Genomic DNA, 22555 nt, shown 5'->3' on the forward strand with positions numbered 1-22555 from the left:
ACAAACAAACAAACACAAAGTCGAACAGACTCATCGTCGATAGTGGCCTTAATCCGCCTCCACCACAAAAGCGATGGAAATGTCGCGAAACGAAGCTATTGCTATTACCCAGATAGTCGGCAAATTGAAATTAGAAAATTTTCATCGCTTCATTTTGTTTTTCACTCGTAATCTAAATTCATACGTTGGTCGTAAAAAGCACCGAATACGCTTTTAGCATCGCGTTATACTTTCTCAATAGTTGGCCATATCGTCGAATCTTCATTTCTTCTACTGTAAGCCATCGTTATCCACCAAGTGGATTTGTAACTTCGTTCTCATTTTCTCAGGGGTGAATTTAATGTGGAATGGGAAAGGGCCAAGAGGAGTGCTTCAGGCAGAAGCTATAAGGACAAAAAAAAACAAAAAAAAATGTGTGTCCTTTCTAGCCAAACATCAAATATGTACCTGCTTGACTAGACTCGTTACTTTGAAAAAAATTTGGAGAAATTCTCGAATTAATATTTTGTAGAATTTACAAGTGTGGAATCTATAATCTAACTCGAGCAGAAGAAACTGCAGAATACCTACACAGAATAAGGCGACAACATCTTCGACGACGAAGACAACGGTCTGCAGATGCGAATACTTACTACGAGAGTGGATAGCGACCCAGCGGGGTTATAATATGAAGTGATGCGGCGTACTTTAGGCCACAGTAGCCTATTTGTCAAGTTTCATAAACGTTTCAGCAATTTATTATTTATGCGTAGCTCGCGGTGCGATGCCGATGCCTGCCAGTAGGATTTATAGTTGGGTCACGTGGGCGAGAACAAAATCATAATTAACACGTCAACGACGCTACGCTACGCGACGTCAACCATCAACATCAAGTTTACAACTCACACGACCATTTTACGCTTCTCGTACTTTACATACTCGTTCGAGTAGCTGGTAGCTGGTAGCTCTGGCTATAGTGGCTCTCTGGCTAGTGGCTGCGGTCACCTAATTAATAAGCGTAAAAAATACGAATACGAATACGAATGAGAGTATAGTAACGAGGATAGCCGATGGCGGTAAGCTTTGAAGTAGTCGTCGTTTCGTCGCGACGCCTTCTTCGCATTAAATTAATGCGCATCTTTACTCTTTATCGAGTCAATTTTTCATTATTGCGGGTGTAATAATGCGTTATGTTATGTTTGATATTATGTAAAAATCTGAACGTGATCCAGCTGGCACAAGTCTTCCATTCATGTAATCTTTTACGACCATACAATCGTGTAAAAACACGTTTACGTTAATTGCACGTCGTCGTACGAAAATTATTATCGAACTCGAACATGCTGGCTACAGTGACGCGGCGCGGCGCGGCGGAGCGCGGTTTGAAAATTTTTCAACACGGTCCTTCAAAAATTTTGAGCTCAGAAAACTCATCTTTTCATGAAAAAGTGTAAAAGTCGGCTTTAAAACAGCTTTCATGAATTTTTAAATTCTCAAAAATGCGACAAAAATAACGAAATTAAATCGAGCATCCAAAATTTTGGTTACCTACGAAGATTTCAGACTTGTAAATCAGAGAGTGTTGGCTCGAAAGATTTCTTTGGAAATATTATAGGTACTCTACCTGAAAATTTGAAGAAAAAATCCAAAAATCGTACATTTTTAAGATATTTACATACAGGTACTCGTACAATCACAACTATGAATTTTCGTATCGGTATTCGCAAAACCATGGGAGTACGGAGCCCCAGAGTTTTGGTCAAAATGTAAAAAAATATCAAATATGTGGTAGGTAACGTACAACGTACCTACATTGTTTTTATAAGTTTTCGAAATTGCCGATTACGAATATGAACTTATTTCTTCGATTCAACTATGGTACTCAAATGCCCTTCCCATTTAAAAAAAAAAGTGTTCAATTTTTTCTTACTTCTGTCGAGTGCATTTTTCCAAATTTGAAAATAAAACTTGGCGTGACAAAAATATTTATAAAAAACCGAATCGCGAGGTTTCGATTTGGAAACAATTTCATTGCAATTCTCGTAAAAAGGCTGCGATGCAATTGCGACAAAATGTGCGCGAATACCTACGTAATTTTACGTATGAAACACGTAGTGTATGGTGTATGCAATATAGTACGTGGCGTCGGGTTACACCACACCGCTGTACTCGACGCTCGTACTACGAGTACGAGTACGACGAATACATGCTGACTTGTGTAGACTTGTACTCGTCTACTGGTCTTTACCAGTTAGGTTTATACCGGTGTGGGGATTGGTCGTTCTTGTCCGTGCAGCGTTCGAGTAAAACTCGCGATCGCTTCAAATTATAACGTAATTACGTATTACGTGACGTAATATTTTTATTATTTTCCCCCGTGTTTTTTTCCACTTCTTTCTTCTTCTTTTTTTTTTTCTATTTTTCTTGTACTTTTTTTTCGTGGTATATCGCTATTGCATTTACGTAATAATTTTCATCCCTTCGTTTATACGAGTGTTTTTCATGTTTTATTCTCTTCATCGTCGGCGTGTTAAAATCGAGTATTTTTTATTATTCTTAATTCACGGCTCGCGACATTAACTGAAATAAAATTTGGGAAAGAAGAAAAGAAATGGGCTGAATAAGTCGGCCGATACTCGTATACCGGTACGCGTATAACTTTCAATAAGATGACGCGCGATGTCCTCGCAATTTACAGCATGCAGAAATTTTTTCATCATCGTTGGGATACGTGACTCGCAAAAGTTCATTCGGATTATTGGATTTCAATTTTCGAATTTCTGATCAATTGGTAAGTTATTCGGGTTTCCTTAAATTTTTCAGTCGTCGTTCTGGTGTATCGAATGTTCTTTGGTGTTTGAGAAATTCGTATGCCGTGTTCTTCCTCTTACATTGATCGATGGATCGAGTTAAGGGTGCGTGTTTGTGCAAGTCTTGTCTTGTGTGAAGTGGAAGTACTTACAGAGGTAGATCACGAGATCTTGAAATTCCAATAGAGGCAACTCGCGGTACAATTGCGTGAATAAGGCTTTCGTTGAGCTTTGCACTGCCCCCTGAAAAAAGTGTATCTAATCTACGAGTAGCTATACTTTGAGAAATTCAGGTACCTACATATCTACTTAACTGTGGGCAAAAGGGAAAACACACCGCGTTCAAATGATTTTTTTTTCAATGAAAAATGGAAATTTTTTTAAAAGCCCTTCATTATAAGGACTTGGCAAGCCGAATGGAAATTATGTAGGTATCTACTTACGAAGACGCCAGAAATACGTAGATATACGTATCTTATATTTAGAAAATGCGTTTAGGGAGTAAGACGGATGAGGATGAATGATTGTAAATCGAATAGATTTGAATGACGATGTTGATAAATGCTTCGGTAAACAAGTACCTACTACCTACTTAGCGACACGAATGAATATAAATCACTATCTAATTGAGTATATGTAATCGATTCGATTTGAATACCTTGTCGTATTTACGTACCTACACGTATTCTCAAATTTTCCGGCAACACCTTCGGTACAAAAGTGAACATACTGTAAGTATTATGAATAATCCGATATCCGATAACCTACATACTCGTACCTACTCGTATGTACATTCGAGCATACGAAACACAAGTGTTAGCATGTGGTAGTGCATGAACGTAAATGCGAATGCAGTTATCTGTTTTTCGGAATATACGCAATCATTCCAATTTGTTATCATTCTACTCGTACGATAAAGTGACGCAGCTGACGAGACGGAAGTCTATCTACCTAATAACAACTGAAGATAACCTTTTCAATGCGTACTCTTCGTTTTGAACGAAATGGTCCAACTCGAAACCAAACAATTTCAAACGCTTAAGTAAATATTCGCATTTTTTGAAAATTTATGAAAATTTAAAAAATTTGAAAAGGTTGTTTTAAAAGTGATTTTCAAAAAAAAATTTCGAATAGGTAACTACATATAATTATATTTTTTTGAACAAAGCACATCGAATGTAAATAATCTCTGCAATTCAACTCCCATACAGGGTGCCCAGAAATATCGAGCACCCCAAAGAAAGTTTTTCATTAAAAATATACGCGTAGGTTGGCAACGTGAAATATGTAGATGCGTATGATTGGTGGAATGTTATCTCTCCAGTCCAACAACCAATCATGTGCTATCATTATTATCATTCACTGGGACCAACCAAAGTATTTTAGTAGAAAACTTTTTTAGGGGTGCTGGATATTTCTGGGCACCCTGTAGGTACATCAACAATATTAATTACCTACCAGTTTTGTACCGTTCTCGAGCCTCCAATGATTTTTCAATTTTCTTCAGAATTTTACATTCCAGAACAATCTCGATTTTATTTTTTTAAATCCTCCGGCGAGTAATCGCTTTTGAAGGAGCGAAAAGGGTGTTTCTGGAATTTATACTGGTCAAAAATTCACTTTTGAACTCGCACTCGTGGAATTTTTTACGGTAAGACTGGTAACAAGTAAGCAGGAGCACTCGAAAAATTTGAAGCAGCTGCTAAAGTTAATTTTTGGCCGTTCCATCGAGCGATGTGAAATTATAAGAAAAATTGAAAAATTGCTGGAGACTTCGGAACTGTTCGAAACTGGTAGCCTAAGTGCTGAATTTGTTGATGGGTGGGAGTTGAAGTGAACGTATTATTCTTACGGATTTCCTCCCCTCAACAAATTTGATATTTAATGAAAATACACGTAAGATTAAAAATCACCCTCAAAATAGATTTTTTCTTGATTTTGTAAGTTTTCTAAAATTCGCCAAAAATCTAAAAATGTACTTTAGCAGCTGAAATTTTGGTTTTTAGAAACACGATCTTTCGATCCAGCTTAATTTTGTTCACATCGGAGAGTGTGAGTTGAAAAATTTCTCTCTGGAGGAACCCTTCGCTATTATGCTGTCCGCGACTTGCGTGGTCGCTTGAGCCTGGAAATATGAGCGACTCGAGTTTCAATTTTTACCGCATATAAGCAGGTATTTTGGAGGAAAAAATTCGCGATCCAGCCTCCGATGACTTTATCGCGATAATAAAGACCGGTCTGTGCGAAATGGCGGAATGCCTGCTTAACGTAGGTAGGTAAGGTACTCGGAGTAAGTAGTAAGTATAGTACGATACGAAAGACGCGGGGGTACTCGAATTTTAACAGTTAAACAGCGAATCGCTGTTTAAACGAGCAATTTTTACGTAGAAAAAATTCCGAGTCAGTCGTAAACTAAATTTCGATACGGTTGCTTCCAAGGAAAGCTTATTTTAAGCTCGAATGAGCTGATTCGGTGGATTGAAAATACCGATGCGTAGATGAGATAGCACGCACACACACACTCGCGCACGTGGATAAGTATAGAGAGGCGTATTTTCATGTACATACATACATTACATATGAAAGCGTGGAGGCTCTCTTTCTACCCTGGCGCTTCGTTCAACCATCGCTCGTCGCTTAAAGTGCGAGTTAATTATTATTACCGCCATTTCGAATTGGGGGTGTGTGACACAGCACTGTAGCGTTTAAAAATGAAAATACCAGTATAAACGATTACTTATAATGACGACGAGCTTGCGGATGAAATGCTGAAATTTATTTTACCAGCCGCATCCACCCTAACACTAATACAAATGTAATGTATATACCCTACGGTAACATTTACTCGTACAACGGGTCCGGATCCGGCTCCGTTTCCTAATTCAACATCGAGAGGCGAGAGGCGAGACGTGAGACGAGCCAAGGCACTACAGAGTGCGGTGATTTTATTCTTTTTTGCCTATTTTTCATCGTGTGTGCGGCGAAACTCATCATCTAGTGATTCTCGAATGATAAATTTCTTGAGAACAAATAAGTACATAATATAACCCTACGTAAAATTGTTTTCATGAAAATCAAAAATTAGAAATACTTTTAAATATGTACTTTCGACCTCAGTTTACTTATGTGATGAAAAAGTGGAACTTGTCCCATGTTCCCTTCCTCGAAAAATGAAAAAAAAAAAAAAAAAAAAAAAAAAAAAATAGGTAACCTATTTTATTACATTTTTTTCTTCTAAATTTCAATCCTCTGATTTGGTCGATCTTGATTTTTGGAAAAATCACCACCTATGTCAGTTGTCAGACGTTTAAAAACTTGGAAAAAATTCGTCACTAACAAATATTTTTACAATTTTGCAATATTTTGTCTGGGTTTCAAGAACTTGGAACAAATGTCGACGAATCCTTAATATCACGTCGTTTTTTTAAAAATTTGTAGAAAAATGACCCATTTCTGACATTTTGACTTTGAGTAACACTGAAGTGGACGTTTAGATCTTAAGTCTGACTTTTGAGACCAACATCATTTGGAGGACCAGATGGTGTTTTTCTTGAAAAAGTGGTTATCTAAAAGTACCTACTTTGCTCAGAAATGAAACTTTTTCGAAAAATTTGTAGGTACTGACTACTGATATAAATTAGTTGGGAACTAGGTACTCATTTTTTTGTTAATTTTTTTCGACTTTGAGACGCTTTATAGGGAACTAACATGATTTGGGAATCCGGGGAAACGTTTTTCTTGAAAAAGTGTTTATTCAGAAAGATTCTGTTCATAAATGAAAGATTTTTAAAAAATTTCTACAGACATCAATTTTTTGTTGATTTATTTTCATTTTTCACAATTTTTTATGGGGGGGGGGGGCTCCATACAAGAAAGCAAACATGGTTTGAACGTCAAACGACTTTTTTTTTTTTTTGAAAAGGGATTTATGCAGAACAGTCAATGTGGAAATGAGATATAGGTACATGTAGTATTTTCAAAAAAATTTTCCTGATTTTGATTTACCTATTCTAATTTTTTCTGATTTTTTCAACTTTGAGGGACTCCTTACGAGGGCACCAATATGGTTGGAAGGGCCAGGAAAAGTTTTTTTTTTTTTTTAAAGAGGATTATTTAACAAATTTCTGACGCAAAACAGAATGTTCACAAATTGAATTTTTTTCCTTTTTTTTTTTCAATTTAGTTGGGCTACCGACACCACTTTTTTTACAGATAGAGGAAAAATGAAAAATAGGGAATTATTTTCTCACTACCCGAGGTAATAACTTTGGGAGGTGGAAAATTCCAACTTTGCAAAATAAGGTACACCCTAATACACATTGTACTTACCTATTTTCTATTTCGGTTCAAAATAATTTGTATAGAGTAAGCAATAAGCATCCTATAGGATCTCATTGAATACAAATACATACTTAGTATCCGTTCATAAGAGTATAAGAGTTGAAAAGTTGGCACGACGACGACGCGCAAAACATGAGAAGCGCTGCCGGGTATCGCCGTTCACTATTCGGCAATAAAGCAAGATTGAATTTTTTCATTGTAGTACACATACGAGTAGGTACATATAAGTAGGTACAGTACAGTACAGTACAGTGCAGTTGAAGTGTAGCGGAGAAATTCCGAATTTTACGAACCTCGGAAGTTGGCAAGTCTATAAAAGGGCGAGTCGGTGAAAGTTGAAATTTTATGACAGGTGGCGCCTGAACCGCAATGTGAAACCGAAACCGCGCGCGTATGCGTGAGAAGGAATCATTTTGGGTTATATGTCGAAATAATTTCAGTTATTTCTGCTAAATAAAGCTACTATGTTGATTGTCAGATTCCTTTATCCGGAAAACTTTGGCCATTTCGGGATTCGGGCTAGAGGCAAGGGGCTACCTCGCCTGCGCTAGCGCTATAGCGATAGCCTTTTCCCTTCAATCAGACTACCAATAAGCGGTTGTTTAACGCTTTTTTATTGTGTGTTCGAGCGTTAGCAGCGTATACTCGTATGGGTGTAGAAAGGGCACGAAAACCATCATCAAAATCTAAACATCTTTTATACGAATTCTCGTATGTCGTATTCGTATCTGGTATATTGCTGGTAATGTTTGCACGTTGGCGTAATACGAGTACGAGTATGCCATGTTATTCTGCGTGAACCGTATAGGTATTAGGTACTATAAACCAGGCAATATACCTAGTATGTACCTACATGTACGAGTATAATGTACTTACATGTATGTCGGTGTCGCTCTCACTATATACACAGTACACATATAGTCAACTACGTATCTTACACCTCCACTCACCTTTTACCGATCTACACCACATATTCGTAAGAGTACAATGTACGCTGTGGCTGTGGCTGTACATATTGTGCGAACGGAACGCAGCCAAAGCGCGCGGGCGCCGCCTCCGCATCGAGCTTGTTTTCTCTCTTTTTACGCTTTTTTATGTGCTTTTTTTCTATTCTATTTCTTTGTTTTTTTAACTACTTCCTGCGATTTTTATACCGCGGGCACCGGCATTTTCATGTATTCGGTCACAAATTATACTCACGCCAGCTGAAATCGTTTTTCTTTTTAATACTCGCTATCGAATCACGTACAATCTTTATGATGTCACAACGTGTACTACTACTACTGCTGCCGCTGTACTCGTATGTTCTCGTAGTACGTACGTCCTACGTCGTACATCTACATACATATTACTCGTATTTGTAGTCGTTACACGGTCATATCTTTTCTTCATTTTGATTAGCCTATTTATCTACCGGTATACTCGTATTTGCATGTTCGCTTGTTCGCCTTCTTCAGCGGCAGCATCGACGCTTCGCTCTTCACGAACCATCACTTGAAAACGAATAAAGGGCTGGATGGCAAATTAGCTGCAATCTATAATTTCAGAAAAAACTGTTGTTTTTATGTTTATGGATATCTTTTCCATTTTAAATATTAGGTACCTACTTACTTATTTTATTCATTGTACATATACAAATTCTCCGCATGACCCAACTTTGGAGTCGGAGCTGAAACTTGGAGAAACCCTGCTTACAGCGTCTTGAAATGTTGTCCAACATTTCAAAAGTTCAAAGTTGTAGTTATTTTGAAAGCTCGATTATTTTAAAAACTTGACACTTTTAAAGTCCAGACGTGAATTTTGGCCCAGTGAGCCGTCCTCAAGAGGGGTTCGTGGATCCCAAAGTTGGACAACTCGATGTTTTCACCAAAATTATAGTGAAATGACGGTTCGAAAACTTTACCTGCATGGAGCTGGTTTCAAACCACAAGGAACAACTTTCAGTACCTACTTAATTTCGAAGTACGTACCTACGAGGATAGGACCGGATCCTCCTATTGTACCCGGCTATGATCTTTCGATACGAGTACTTGAAAATGAAAATTTTTGAAATCCGGATTGCAATGTCACAGCTGTGCTTGTCCGGTGATGGTGATGCTGATGCTGACGCATGGCGCCATTCCTTTATACTCGTAGATAAATTCGGATTAGGTTAAACTCGATCGATGGCGATAATTGTATTATTGCACAGCGCGGCGTAAGCGACCGGTTTCGCTAGCTCCAGATAGCCAATGCTGGCAATGCTACTGATCAGCCGATTTATCTATTTTTCTTATCTACATACGCGCGAGTAGTTGGTTACACAATACACAACCGATGAACCGACATACCACGCATACAGTATAGGTCTTGTTATCGTAGCATAGGACATTGGTAATTAAAGTAGGTAACTGGTAAGGTATAAGGTACGATAATTGATAATGCAATCATCGCGACTGGTTTGTGAATTTTCAATTTTTCCCGAGAGAAAAAACAGAAGAAAACAAAAAGATGCGGCAAAAGGTCCTCTTTGTAAAATTCTAATGCCCCTTGAAGAGTTACGAGCTCAATTAATGGATAAGGGCTCCAGCGATCATCTACGTAATATACGAACGTAATGCCTTTTATTTTAAATTGTGGTAGAAAACTTTTTGAATAAAATTTTTGATCATCCTAACTACCAGATGCGTTTATTCTTTTTCAAATTCAAACAGTAAATTACTCGTAAGCTATTGTCGCACTGTGTGTCCGTGTATAGGTTTACTATGCAGTATGCAGCGTGCACTCTAACTGCATTTAGGTATACCTATCGCGAAGAAATAATTATGAGATGTAGTTCACAGACAGAGACACTATCTGTAGGTATCTGGTATCTACGTACGTATGTAGGTGAATGGTGAATACTTAAGTGTGAGTAAGCGTACGTGTTTCATGCGTGTATTGATATTGGATATTGTATAATAATCAAAGCGAGCGATATTTTCATTCCAAATAGGGCTAAATGACGCATAAACCAGTTGATACGCGCGTTTCGTATCCCAACTGTCCACCAAAGTACTGTAGCTGTACCTACACCTAGCTACCTACCTAATATACTCGTACCTAATGCTTATGCAGTATCTATATTCTATACTACGAGTATGCATTTGTTTGTATATAATACTGATACACTGAAACACAAATATGTACACGTAAAAAAGTAAGAGTACCTAGACCTACGTTAGCTACAAATGGCACATAATGAATGGTAGATATGCAGATACAAATTACAATGGATTTAGGTACATATACATACGATCTACAAATAGTACATAAGGTTACTCGTACAATCGACGATCCATGATCCATCGCATTCGCATATAGGTTTAGCTAGTATAGCGCAGCGGTACATTAGCGATATAAGATAGTACTTGTCTATTACCTATACTCGATTCTTGGCAAGATGATATTATGACGATAGCGTGGTGTGCGCTTCTGTTTACATAATATATGTAAAAATGTACCTCTACCTACACACTATACGAAGATCATTATTGCAATTTCTACATATAGGTATCTTCAACCGGTTTGTGGGCAATGGGTATACAGGACACAGGTAATGTGTTACGAAGAGTATTCACCCAATTTTTTTTTACCTCTACAATAGAGACCGATTTTTCAAGTTCACTGCTGACGAGAGAACCTCTCGAACTAGCACTCTCTGATTTGAACGAAATCAAGCTAGATTGAAGAAGCATCTTCTAAAACGCCGCAACCAAAATTTGAGGAACTAAAGCTTATTTTTGGATTTTTAAGCGAATTTTTAAAAAAATTTAAAAACAGTATCCACTCGCATTTCTGGTGCCTCCGCAGCGAACTGAAATTTCTAGAAAAATTTGAACACCAACTGGAGGCTCCGAAAAAGTCAAATTTCGATTTTTTTCGAGTCATGTGATCATCGTGTAGATTTACCAGACGATATCTTGTTGAAAACCCCGCTCGTTATAAACCTTCTTTAAAAATTCAATTTTATTCACTTTTGAACTACTCTCCCGGAATTTCGCGATGACAACCTATAAAACGATCGAAAGGATAACCGATAGATAAGCACCAATCAAAATTGTAAGTGCTCGAGTTCATTTTCAGCCCTTCAGAGCGATTTGAAATTACTATAGGCAGGTACGTATGACATGGTAGTTAAATCAAACAAATTATTCGCATTGGTGCTGCAATTTGCTCAAAATATATATAATATTACTCGTATGAAAAGATGAAGAATTTGAAATTGGCCACTACTCGTAGCAGTCGTACTTTGTAGTAGACGTTTGCCTAATTAGTGTAAATGCGATGTTTTGTTTTTTGTTAAATTCATTTTTTTTTTAAATAGCAAAACTCGTGGCAATTTTTGGGCAGCTAACTGATCATCTGTGGTCCCCGTCTACGTCATTTAGACAGGTACTAAGCGCCAATGTAGTTAAGTAGGTACTAGGTACACGAAAACGAATAGCGGCAAGCGGGCAGAATACACGACAGTCGACACCTGAGTCGGTCGTCGCGTCGTGGGTCGTCGAAAGAGGTGCGTGAAATGGCCCAATGGCCGTGCTACGATAAGAGTCTCGGTCGTTGAAAGTGTACGCTCCATTTCGTTGATTACACGTCAAGTTTAACGGAGAAATTAGCGCCAGTGAAAATGGCATCTGGGGAGAAATTAAGAATACGTTATCTCGATGGTACTCGTATTTGTACGATGCTCATTCGAGATTAGGCTCGTGCCAACTTTTTTCAAGAGCATGGGAAACAACAACAACAACAACAACAAAAACCACTTTTCAGACGTATTCTGTATACAGTACTGTACAATCGATCGCTAAACATGATTATTCAGCTAGTTATGACCCGCGCCGCGCCCGCGCCCCGGCTCCATGTTCGCTGTTAATTGGCCTACTGCTAGGTAGAGGTACGTTAGCGTTAGTTAGTTTCAGGTATATTAGGTAATAGGTATCCGACGTTTAACGTTTTAAAACCGAGCAACGAGAGCGAGAACGAGAATTTTAATCGTTTCATCTTCATTTTCGCAGTTAAAACAACTTTTTGCTTCGTGCTCGAAGCTCGAAAAATTGTACGTAGTAAACATCGTCTTGAAATTGATCCCGCGCTTCGTCGCCTGCCTCAATACTTACTCGTATTAGGTATCTACGCTGGTTACCTGGCTATCGTCGTACTTTACTTTTTTGACTACCTACCAAAAAAAAAAAAAAAAAAAATTACGAAAGTAACGGTGTTTTGAGCCTTCTAATTCTACTAATGGTATGATTCATTAGTTTAGGTATCTACTTTACACCCTTACCCCAAGTAAACTTGACTTTTAATGCGTAAGTAATGAATAAGTTTTGATGTAAACTAACTACAGAATCTTTTGAATTGCGGAGTTTTAAAATGTATGCGCGTAAATCTTGATATTTTTCTCCTATATTTTCAAAACGAATTTGATTTTAAAATAAAATTCGTTAAAATTGTAAAATGAACTTTGGCTATACTGAAATATGTATTGGATGGTGTCTGGTATATTTTTGCCTGCCTATACTCTTTCGATCTAGCTTTATCCAGTTCGAAGACTTTTTCTACCAGTTAGAATTCTTTCCTTTGTGGTCTTACGAATATTTTTTCTACACAAACGGGTAGGTATTTTGTGTAGGGAGCAGAGACTACTTGACCATATTTACATTATTCCGAAGACTCGTACGCATATTTATCAGAAATCCGACGAATTTACGTTTTGCTCGCCTTCGTAAAGAAATCTGCAACCGAAATCCGAAGTACGAGTACAAAAACAACAAAAACAAAAGAACAAAAATGAGAATCGATAAATTACAGAACAAAGTGGCAGCCGTTTGAAATAATACTATAAATTGAAAAAAACGCGACGGGGTGCGCACTTCTAGGCCTGCCAACGTTTAGATAAATCCTGCGGAAATGTGAAAAAGCTCGTTTCTTTTGTATGTATAAGTATAAAGTGAAATGTTTTAACGATAAGCTCTCCACGACGAACGGCAAACCAAGGATAGGGCATAGCAGGCACGATTTTCTTAGCTATCCTTTCATGTAGTCTACGTTTTCTTCTCGTTAATGTTGTCGCGACGAGTACGACGAGTACCTACTTACCTACTCGTACATGTGAAATGAAAAATCACCCGGGTGGCGAACCTTAATTTACCATCACGTACACTGTACAGATATCTATATACTACCTAGTACCAACCACCAACCTATTACAACTTCTAATAAACCTTGGCGATGGATGGCGAAAAAAATTGTCGCAGGATTTTGACCAAATTCAACGGAGACCTTTCCTACATATTTTGAGTTGAAAGTCACTCGGTAAGAATTGGATATCTCCCCTTCGGGAGTACCTCCGAAGTTGAAATTTTTTTGAGTGACTTTCAACCGACACCCCCCCCCCCTTCCACCGGGATCCACCCTAAAGATATTATAGAATCGAGTCGGAGATACTTACCTCCACTTACGTTAGCCGAAATAGAATCGGTGGATCTGCGCGGATCACTATATAGAAAATGGATCGATATAATGTTGCACTAATACGAGCTAAATTGCTAAATATCTACGGCTAATCGTGTTTTAGTTTTTAGAGTGCAAATTGGTGTACGCATCCGACATCCGGTAAAAAGTTTGATACGCGCAGATTTTCTTAATGTTGTTAAATTTGGTAAAAGCTCGGTTACACCGCACCTCGCACCGCCGCTTCCATTTGCTTTACTTAAGGAAACAGATCACGAACAGATTAAAAGACCGAGCAGCTCGAACCTCGAACAGATGGAATTCATTTTCGCTCGTGCGTTTATCATTGCTGACGCAGCAAGGCACTGGCCATCGGCCACCATTCGTCGTCCACATAAAAATACGTATCCTTAGTTGAATAAAGGACCCATTAGGTACCGCTAAGATAGGTAAATGCTACGTGTAGGTTATTCGTAGGTATTATTTTCTCGTAGGTATGGTATAGTAGTCCGGCATATGACAATGGGGACATCCTAAGGAAAATTTTAAAGCAAACTTGCCCAAAAAAAACGTTGGCTTTACTAACAAAATGGCGGCCATTTTGATTGACAGGTCAGCCGAAATCGCAGATTTTGCCTTTCAACATAGGACTTGCACGAACTTTTTCAAACTTTACAAAAGTAGATCGATAAATCATGCAAAAATTTATCACCTGTCAAAATTTCAAGTGCTAAAGTGCGTTTTTCGATTTCTGGTGAATTTTTGAAAATCGAATTTTGGCCAAAAATGAGGGGAAAAATCAAAATTTTACCAAATTGACCCAGAAAGCTGAAATTTGGGATATACCCTATTTTCGACATGCCAAATCGATTGGAACCGCTTTCAACCCGTTTAGAGCAGTTCTGGAGCCTCCAGCAGATTTTTGAAACTCGAAATTCCCACAAAATTCCATCAAATTGGAGTTGCAAAGCCGGAATTTATTCTAAAAACTAATTTCAACACGCTTTAAAGTACCGCAGGTGAATTTTAAGTCGTTTTGGAGCCTTCGGCGTTTTTTTGAAAATTCCTGAAGCCTCCGGCAGATTTTCGAAACTTTAAATTTTCACAAAATTTCATCAAATGGAGATGGAAAGCTGAAATTTACTCTACACTCCAATTTTAACACCCTCTGAAGACGACTTCTGGTGGGTTCAGGTCATTTTAGGGCCTCCAGCGACTTTTTTGAAAATTACTAGAGCCTCCAGTAGATTTTTGAAACTTGAAATTTCCCCAAAATTTCATTAAACTGAGATGGAGAGTCGAAATTCATTCTGCAAACTAATTTCAATAAGTATGCTACGAAGTTGACTGCTGGTGGATTTTCAAGTCGTTTTGGAGCCTCCAGCGACTTTTTGAAAGGTTGTATGATGTTTTTTTAGAAAATCGAAATTTCCTAAAAGTAGCTGGAAGCTTCAAATCCATTTGAAACTACCATGTACTCTGCGAAGTAAATTTCAGCTTGCAAACTCCATTTGATAAATTAATATTGAGAAAATTTCAAATTTCAAAAATCTGCTGGAGGCGTCAGTAATTATTTTCAAAAAAACGCCGGAGGCTCCAAAACGACTTAAAATTCACCTGCAGTACTTCGAAGCTTATTGAAATTAGTTTGTAGAATAAATTTCAGCTTTACAACTCCAATTTGATGGAATTTTGTGGGAATTTCGAGTTTCAAAAATCTACTGGAGGCTCCAGAACTGCTCAAATAAGGTTGAAACCGTTTCCCATCGATTTGGCATGTCGAAAATAGGGTATATCCCAAATTTCAGTTGTCTTCGTCAATTTAGTAAAATTTTGATTTTTTCCCTTATTTTTGGCCAAAATTCGATTTTCAAAAATTCACCAAAAATCGAAAAACTCACTTCAGCACTTGAAATCTTGAAAGGTGATAAATTTTTGCATGATTTTTCGATCTACTTTTGTAAAGTTTGAAAATTTTCGTGCAAGTCCTATGTTGAAACGCAAAATCTGCGATTTCGGCTGACCTGTCAATCAAAATGGCCGCCATTTTGTTAGTAAAGCCAACGTTTTTTTTGGGCAAGTTTGCTTTAAAATTTTCCTTAGGATGTCCCCTTTAAGAAAAAAGTTGTCCCGGAGGATCGGCGGGGGGGGGGTGCAATTACTCCTATTGTCATATGCCAGACTATGGTCTATTTTTCTGTTTCTCGAGTTTCGACGAAAAATCGCAAAAAAATTGACCTTTGAAAAAAAAAGTAGGAGGTATCTAAACCAATATTTATCAGCTCAGTTATGCGAAGAATTTACATAATAGGTAAGAGTGAGTAACGCTTTCGATAAGCAGATTAACGGTTAATAACTAGACGTTGAGCTGTTTCGCGTAAAAATTCCGCATCTCATCTCATTTCGTATTTTCACGAATCTCCCGCGTTGCAAATTTGCCGGTAGCGTTACTGCCGATATCGTATCGTAGGTATAGGTTCTTGACTATTTACTCGGCTGCAAACTCAACCGTAACGCCCACACCTATTAAGCCAATTACGCGAAAAATTTTCTGCCACCGAATTGGAGATGAAAATTGAAATACGATTCGCCTTGGTCGGTTGCTGCCCTAGCACATCCGCAGACGAGTACGAGTTCAAAGAGGAGAAAATACGTACTTAAATACGTATATCTACTTACTCGTCTGAAATTTAACGTCAGCTTTTTGGCTTTTTGCGTTATTACGTGCGGCGAATTCGCTATGGGTAGGGCAGAGCAGGGGCCTGCTTGCGTTTTCTTTGCAACGCCAACAACATTTCTACAATACAATAAAAGGTAGTTTAGTATTTGTCCAATGAGTACCATGTATCTAGTAGGCGATTGGCTGGTTAACAATGTGCATTAGTCAATTTGTTATCCGCACCCGCACCCGCACCCGCACTGTACTGATTAAATTAGCGACGAAATGAAAAACTTTTCCCAAAAACTGATCGATATTCAAAACACAAATAGGTCTAGGTACGTCCGAGGTACGCGAGTAGGTATTCTTTTATTTATTAGATAGGCAGCCGGCGATTATAGAGTTCATTCGCTTGTTGGAAATTTCCGTTTAAAGATGCGTCAAAATACGAGTAGGTACTGTACTATACGTACCTAGATCTACGTGTAATTAGGTAAGCGATGCGTATAAGTTTGTGTAGCCCGTACCTGTTCTAACACCCACCCGTATTGTCGTCGATGAACTATCCGAATATTTTTACATGTTTTTCTGCATACGATTTGTGCCATTTTTTTTTTTTTTTTTTTTTTTTTTTTTTTTTTTTGGACAATCTAGTACACGAGTAAATGAGGGGGCTTGTTCGAACTTCGATTCGTTGAATCGTATGGAAGAATCATAGAAAAGTGAGTGCCCAATCCCACGCTGCAGCTGTTCACAATAATAGGTATAAATACGACGACGACGACGGCGGCGACGACAACGTACTTAGACGTACTTGCAGCTCTTTTTACCAGCACGGCGGAATATATTAACCTAATTACCATTTGTGTACATTTACGATTCGACAACTCACCCGCCTAAAGGTTAAAACAGTGCCATTGTAATACTCGTAGATAATTTATAATGTACTCGCACACATGTGCGTTTCACATAGGTATAGGTCTACGTAATTACGCGTAGGTAGTTGGTAGAAGAACTTACCTCTTGTAATAAATGTTATTGGGGAATTCATCCTCATAAGGGCCTCGGCCTCGTCTTGTTAGAGGTTGGTTTCCAAAAAACAAACGGACAACGATTTCAAGAACGTGAACGCGGAAACAATAAAATTTCTAAAATTTGATGAAATTTCAGTAGGTAGGTAGGTAGGTATGTACCTGCAATTGGACAAGTATAGCAAAAATTGCATGAGACTTGTCATAATTGAAACCTGTTACATACAGCGTGTCCAGAAATATCGAGTACCCCTAAAAAAGTTTTCTACTAAAATACTTTGGTTGGTCACAGTGAATGATAGGGGAAAGTCCCCTAAAAGTGCGCAGTCTCCTAATAATGCGCAGCGCCATATCTCGCGATTGGCACCACTGAAAAATTCGTGAGGTAGCTCATTTGAAAGAGCGTGTCGTGACGATTATTTTGATGTATCATACAAGCCATTTGGCTAAATTTTACGCGTGCAAAGTCAAAAAATGTGAATTTTCAATTTCTGATGTAATTATTTTTTGTGAAAAGTTAACAATTTGTATTGCTCTCGTTGAATTGCAAAAATTTATGAGATAACTTATATTATATCATTTTGTAGGGAATTTTATCCTCTTTAATATTGTTGTAAAAGATTGAAAATTCATCCTTTCGTTTTCTTGAAAATAATTTTTAAAGAAATAGAGGATATTTTTGAACCATGGATTCCCAATAGTGCGCATCCTAGAAAATCTGTAAACACGCTTGTGTTTTTCACTACCTGACTTTTGTTTTGATAGAATGGAGTGTTAAATACCTGTAAAAGGCTAAAGAGTGTTAGTTTTCAGTGAAGAAACATTCCTAAGAGTGAAAGAATACTTGAACAATGGGCTTTCTATGCAGAAATAAGCTCACACATAACCCCTACTCATAGTAAAACATATTTTCGCAATTTTCGTCAAGTACTCATGTTTTTTATATCTGTTCTCAGTGTTCTCGTGATAATGAAACGTATTATTGCGATTTTTGTCAAGAATTAATTTTTTTGAAGTAAATTTACACATCGCGCACTATTAGGAACCCTACTGCGCACTTTGAAGGAGCCCATGGCTCCTAATAGTGCGCATTTGACATTTTTTACTCAAGGTAGGATTTCTCAGTCAGTTATCAATGAAAAATTTTGAAACTCTGGAATTATGTAGCTGAATGATACAGCTACAACATATCAAAAAATCACGATCCTAGGTAACTTTGCGGCGGAATGACAGCGATTTTGGTACTAAGTGCGCACTATTGGGAGACTTTCCCCTACGCGTAATAATGATAGCACATGATTGGTTGTTGGACTGGAGAGATAACATTCCACCAATCATATGCATCTATTTCACGTTGCCAACCTACGCGTATATTTTTAATGAAAAACTTTCTTTGGGGTGCTCGATATTTCTGGGCACCCTGTATCTAAACTACTAGGTACCAAACAAAAAACGTACCAACCTATCTCTCAATATTTTGGCTAAACCAATGCGAAATATTTTCAAAGAGAAAATTTTCAAAACACGATGAATTTATCCCAAAATTAGCGATTTGCAAATGAGCATAGATCGACTCGAAATCTCAAATGCTTTCGTTTGAGGGTGGGCAATTTTTCACACCTCTTTGAGAGCCCATTTCTCCCTCTCAGGAGCATCTCCGGGGCTAAAGAATTTTCTGAGCAACTTTCAACTCAAATGATGAAGGTCTCTGCTAAATTTGGTCAAGATCCGCCAACCTTTTTTGGCGATCTACCTGTACTTACTCGTACCTACAGGCATGGCAAACGTTTTTATCGTAATATCAAAAATCTCGCTTAAAACGACGAAAAAAATCAGAAAATTTGTAATTCAATTTGCAGCGAAAACATTCGACGAAATTTGGGCTCGGAATGTCGATTTTGGAACGTGTTTTTTAATGAAAAATCAACGGTTTAGATAGCATTGCGCGTTGAAAAACTCAATCTATCTACGAGCTTTGAACGAACACAAAAAAAAGTTATACAAAGTATCAGTTTAGCAGCTTTGATCCTTTAATTTAAAAATAAACGATCTCGTTTCGAACTTCGAATTACGTTTTTATTAAAATATTGGCGTTTACGTTACGCCCTTTCCTTTCCTCTTATTTGAATAAATCGTTCGCTTCTACATAGGTAGGTACCTATTGTTAGCAAATCCTTTGCTCCTTAATTCGACATTCTGCATGCTAGGTACTGGTACGTATCATTTCCCGAACAGCTTAAGCAACAGGAACGTGAGGTGACGTGACGAGACGTTAATTTTTCTCATCTGGTCTGTTACACATTATGGTTGAAATACCACGTTATTCTTCTAAACTTTATTAACTTTTGTTCGCTTTAAAAAGATTAGATACACCTGCAAATGCAAAAGAGAAAGTCAATTTTCCTATTTTGTTTTTTGCCTGATAATTCCAGCAGCTAGCTGTACCAGATTACTGTAGCATAAGGTAGGAGTGAGTGAGTAGGTGGTGGTATGTGGACCTAATTGTGACAAAAATATGTATTACGGGATGTGTGACTAAGCGAGTTCGGAGACGAGATCCTATATACGTACCTATAGGTACGTTTTTTTTCGGTTAACGAATTGCAAAAAAAAATACCTAAATAAAAAAAATACACGCGTCATCGTTTGCGGTAACGATGTTGACCATTAATTATACGAAGCCGAAAGCTCGAAGCATTTACAGGGCCGGTTGTGGCGATCCGCCTCGCCTCGCCTCGCCCCGCACCGCGCCCGCCGACATAATCGTTATCGTTCTAGTCGTTGATAAGAAAAAAGGAAGAAAGGAAGAAAGGAAGGAACTGGAAGGAAGGAAAGAAAAGGGGAAAAAGAATAATATAGAGAGATACGACGATATAGTCTGTGTGTAAATACACGTACAAATTATTACGTATAGATAGACATAACGTTTAAGATTTTAGTCGTTTACGAGCACGAGCAGGAGCACGAGTAGCCTATCGCTACGACTACGAGTATTTCGCCATTTCGCTATTTCGCTAACCGAGTATTTTATTTGACGACATTTTCAGACGGCGAGGCGCGGCGGTCTGCGAGCTGGAAAGGAAACGGACTTGGGACGTTACGTATTGAGGAGGCATGTGGACAGGGTTACTGGCCCTACTTACATTAATTACGAGATTGTATTTGGCAAAAGGGACAGAATTTACTGTCGGTTATCTTACGGGCTCGCAGCGACGTCCCGAAGATATAACGTACAACAGACCCGGCGCTACCATTTCAGGAGCCATTACGCTAGCCGTCGAGGAAGTCAACGAAAAAATACTCGCTCAGAAAGGTCATAAGTTGAAATTTGAGGTAAGTACATAATCTATGTGTAATGTGTACTATACATATACAATTTGAGCATACTCTATTCGAGCACATACATACGAGTACCTACTTACCTATTTCTTAATGGTACCGAGGCACGATACGTAGACGTACCTATGTAGAGGTATTAAAGCCATCGCTGTGTGTCGCAGGTCGCTGAGACGTACGGAGACGAAACAGCCAGCATCAAGCAGACTGCTACCTTGGTCTACAAAAACGTCAGCGGATTTATAGGACCGCAAGAGACTTGCATACACGAGGCGCGAATTGCAGCTGCTTTTAACCTACCAATGATCTCATATGTGAGTCACATTTCGTATGTACATAATCAATAATGATAGTTACACGTTCGCGTATGCAATAAAGCCTTAAATCATGAAAAACATGATACATAAGTAGATATGTATAATGTATGAATCACAGAGATCACGAATCATCTCCGATTTAAACGAGAAAGCGATGTTTAAGAAAAGCGTGGCTTGAAACACAGTCGATTTTTAGATTTTATGAGAATTGTTCAAAATCGACCATTTTCGGCTACCTATTTATATGCTTTTTTCCCTCAAAAAATTTATCGTACTTACCTAAGCTATGAGAATTGATCTTAAACCTAATATCACCTTCCGCCTAGGTAACCGGATTTTACCATATCCGGACATTCCGAAGCCTATTTCTCCAAAATTGAAAATTTTATATACGAGTAGAATAAGTACGGCGCATGGAAATTGATTCGGGTTTCTGAAAATCGAGTTCTTACATCGGTCAATAAAATTTATCCAATGTCATCAAAGAGTTTGATTTTGATATTTGGCAAAAATCACATGGATAAGTATAGGTAGGTATCGTAAAACCTATAAAATTAACGTGAAAATGATCAACCGATAACGGATAAAATTTTAGTAAAATTGAGGAAAACTTGGCAACAATTGCTAGTGCTACTTTAAAATTGACTTTTTAAGTTTTAAATCACACTAGGAATCGCAGCTGAAAAAATGATTCGAATCACGAATCGAATTGCGACTTCTTGATTCAAATAATCCCCAACCCCGCGCATTTCGTATCTATACCGTTCGCGTGATGGTGTACCTACTTTGCTACTTTGAGAACGGCTCTTACTCCTTACGTTTTACTTGTAAGTAGGTACAACTTTTTTCAGTCTTGCAGCGTTGCACAACAATAGCAATTTCATTTAATTAAATTTTTCGAATCGATACGAAAAATATATTAAAAAGTTTTTGCGTATAGTAATAACCTAGGTACGTTCGAATTTAGATTTCCAATTTGAAATGGTTTCGTCAGCGAAATACGCCTCACTGCGCCGCACAAACGCTTTCAAAACAGAAACCACCCCGAGTATACACTATAATATGTATACAGTCGAGTCATTTTACTCGATGGCCGAGAAGAAGATTAAATTTCTTTGCCACTCGTTCGGAGACGATGGTCCGGCGCAGCAGCAGCAGCAGCAGCCGCAGCCACCGCCATTCGTGCTCTCGTATTTTCAGTACCCATTAAAATAATTTCCACTCCCTTCTCATCTTGATCTTTTCACCTTGTTTTTTTCTTTAAAAAAACTCGGCTTTTGAAATTCAAATGAATCTCAACGTGCGAAAATTCGCGACAGCATTTTCTGACACGCTTAACATAACCTACTTACATTGCTTAATCGGCCGAAATTTCCTTCTTTTACGATCATCCCGCGTTCGCAAAGCTGGAAAATTTTGAAAGAAAATGTTGATCTTGAACTGGGACCTCGCAATTGGGTAAAGTAATAAAAAATAAACGTTTCTTCGAAAAACGTCGAAAATAGGTACCTACCTAATGTGCGAGTAATTTTTCGTTGCATTTTTGAAATATGCACATTGTACGTACTGCGTACACACACAGCGGCGCATAAACGCCCCTGCAGAAAG

The 22555-nt window shown here is 38.1% G+C and overlaps 1 protein-coding gene across 1 annotated transcript in view; it reads left to right on the forward strand.

The window, feature by feature from the left end:
• The first annotated feature begins 2211 nt into the window (after window positions 1-2211).
• LOC135841995 (guanylate cyclase 32E) overlaps window positions 2212-22555 on the forward strand; it is a 49961-nt gene continuing 29617 nt past the window's right edge. The window contains exons 1-3 of the mRNA XM_065359257.1: window positions 2212-2770; window positions 20342-20627; window positions 20795-20944. Of these exons, the coding sequence (XP_065215329.1) occupies window positions 20409-20627; window positions 20795-20944 (369 nt within the window). The 5' untranslated portion in view covers window positions 2212-2770; window positions 20342-20408. The remainder of the gene's footprint in view (window positions 2771-20341; window positions 20628-20794; window positions 20945-22555) is intronic.

Source organism: Planococcus citri, chromosome 3, assembly GCF_950023065.1.
Source record: "Planococcus citri chromosome 3, ihPlaCitr1.1, whole genome shotgun sequence".
Lineage (NCBI taxonomy): Eukaryota > Metazoa > Arthropoda > Insecta > Hemiptera > Pseudococcidae > Planococcus > Planococcus citri.